General features: G+C 37.6%; 1 protein-coding gene across 1 annotated transcript in view; it reads left to right on the top strand.

Annotated features, from left to right (window-relative positions):
* Nucleotides 1-2,647, top strand: part of LOC103923541 (bile acid receptor-like) — a 6,466-nt gene that overhangs the window by 3,430 nt on the left and 389 nt on the right. Inside the window, exons 6-9 of the mRNA XM_009331914.1 lie at nt 10-109; nt 1,254-1,382; nt 1,886-2,005; nt 2,428-2,546. Of these exons, the coding sequence (XP_009330189.1) occupies nt 10-109; nt 1,254-1,382; nt 1,886-2,005; nt 2,428-2,546 (468 nt within the window). The remainder of the gene's footprint in view (nt 1-9; nt 110-1,253; nt 1,383-1,885; nt 2,006-2,427; nt 2,547-2,647) is intronic.

Genomic DNA, 2,647 nt, shown 5'->3' with positions numbered 1-2,647 from the left:
TTCATGCAGCTACAAGAAACTGCAAGTCCTGAGGAAAGTTTTCTCCGTCTCTCTGAGACAGCAGTTGTCCATGTACAAGTGTTAGTGGATTTCACAAAAAGACTCCCAGGTAAGTTTCTTCCTTTGGGAAATGTTACAGAATAGTGTGACTCTTTTTTTTTTTTTAAGAGGCAGAAACCATACTGATGGCATGAATCCGAGAGAAATACAGGCTTTAAGAAAACTCTCATTCAACTGACTTTTATCTTCCAACTCTAACAATCAGTGTTAGCATTTACTTGTCATGAAGACAAGTTAGAAGCATTCACTTCAGAAGCTTGCTATGATTAGATTTCTCTTCCATTTCTGACATGGAGTAGAGACATTTTCTGAAAGTGCATGGACTTTAAAATACCATCTTGAGTGAATTACTATTTTGACACATTCTCTGAAATCCAGTTCAGTTTGCAATTTATTATAGTCCTCAAAGAAAAAAACAGATGTTCCTTCAAAGGAAAAGGCAGCACAGAAGGGTCTAACCAGGTGCTCCTATTCATATTTTCCTTTAATAAAGAACAAGGGAACATGCAATTAAACACACATTTCAATGTAAACTTGACAAAATAACATTTGACAGGGAGAGTGATAATTTTTTCATTACTCTTTAAGTTGTAAAATTTATTGACAAGTCAATCAACATGCCTAAAGCAGATATTTGATGTAATTTAGCACTACTGTTGAACAGATCTGAAAGAATGGATGAGCTGTTTGTTTTCTTACGTTACATATCCTGCTTTGATCAGGACTAAGAAAGGAATCAATAAAGTTCCTTTGCTCTTGAATTGTAAGTGCAGATAATGAGTTTGTCAAAAGATGAACAAAGTTTTTAAAAAGATCAGATATCAATGAGTCAGGAGAATATCCAGTCACTAAGCAGTGAAGCAAATTTATAAGGTATTAGGCCATGTGATATAAATCAGATACTAAGAAGAAATTTTCGATAAAGTCTTGCTTAGTCCCAACATTTTTACTTGTATCTTCCTGTGAATCTTTTCTAACACTGGACACTGACAACTGCACTTCCCCCCCTCCCCCAACTTGCAAACTAGCAAGAAAGATCCCAATAGCCTTTGGTACATGCATCTTTTAACTATGGCTCCTCCTTCCCAGTAAAGGCATTTATTAAAAAAAAAAAATCATTTTATCAACTCACGTTAGGGGCTTAAAGGCAGCCACAGCCTTCCTTGATTCTTAACATGTATCTTTCTCTGCAGGATTTGAAAGTTTAGCTAGTGAAGATCAGATTGCACTGCTAAAAGGGTCAACAGTTGAGGCAATGTTTTTGCGTTCAGCCCAAATATATAACCAAAGAATTAGTGAATGCCAACCATCAACAAGTGAAAGTAAGTTTGACTAACAAGCTTTCTATTAACACCAGTAGGAGGTTCTACCATTTTGAAACAACTTTCATTCATTTTAATTCACTTAAATAACTTCCTATTCAAGCATAGTGGTAATTAGAATAGTACCGGTAATGCCCACATACCTTCTCTAGGCTTTTTTTTCAAAGAGCATTAAAAAAAAAAAAAAAAATTAATTGGATCTCTGTTTTCCTCCCATTGGTTCCAAACAAAGAGCAACATTTTTGAGTGTTTGCACAAATTGTGGGGTGGATGGATAATATTAGCTATATTATATATTGTGTCAAGTTTAACACAAGAGACTTTGACCAACAGTAATGCAACAAATGAACTTGGTGCTGGATGCAAAAAAGAACAATTTTTTCTGCCTGCATGGGTCTGGGAAAAATTCACACATTTTCAGGTATTCATCTACAAAGCAGATGCAGACAAATATTTAAAGTCACATTAAGCTTGTCTGTGAACTGTCACCTCTCTTGTTCCAGGTCTCGTAAGACTTTCTGATCATGGGGCATGTTGTCACGTTCAAAACCTTGATAAAAACAACATTTATTCCATGGAAATATCTCACAATGAAGATAGTCCAACTTCCACTACGACTACAGGTAATGGAGATCTCAGAATCAAAATACTTGGGAATCTTTTGCTTTGCGGGCCCTGTTCTTAATCACACTGAGCAACACTGTTGGTGTGGCCACCGGTCATTCTCTTCTCCCTCTCTCCTCCCTCGAGCTGCTTTGTTACATGCACAGGCATTGCATCCTCATGGAAGGAAAAGGTGGTGTTCATGTTTGCTTATAGCCTAGGATAAAGCCTTGAGCTATGTATATCAAAAGCTCCACAGTGCAACTGCAATACAACTTTTGTTACTACTTTAGAAATTAACATTGTTTTCACAAAGTTTGCTAACTGTTTCATGTAATGGAACAGCCTGGAGCCTTAAAAGATTAGGACAAAGATGATTTGTAATAGCAGTGCCTGATTCTGCATTGAAATAACATTCTGATTATTTTATTTCATTTTCAAGGTATAACCGAGGAGTTTATTACCGCACTGTTTTACTTCTACAGAAGCATGGGGGAACTGAAAGTGACTGAGACCGAATATGCCCTGCTTGTAGCAACAACTGTGTTTTTTTCAGGTAAACTAGGGGGCTACTAGCTGTTAGGCGTGTTACAACGAGCCTTCACTTGCCCCAGGCGCTGCCCGCCTCCACCCACCGAGCCCTCAGGTGCTGCAGCGCACCG

This window comes from Pygoscelis adeliae, unplaced genomic scaffold, assembly GCF_000699105.1.
Source record: "Pygoscelis adeliae isolate BGI_AS28 unplaced genomic scaffold, ASM69910v1 Scaffold189, whole genome shotgun sequence".
Taxonomy (NCBI): Eukaryota; Metazoa; Chordata; class Aves; order Sphenisciformes; family Spheniscidae; genus Pygoscelis; species Pygoscelis adeliae.
Note: the sequence above shows the minus strand (reverse complement) of the source record. Positions and strands in the feature narration are given on the sequence as shown.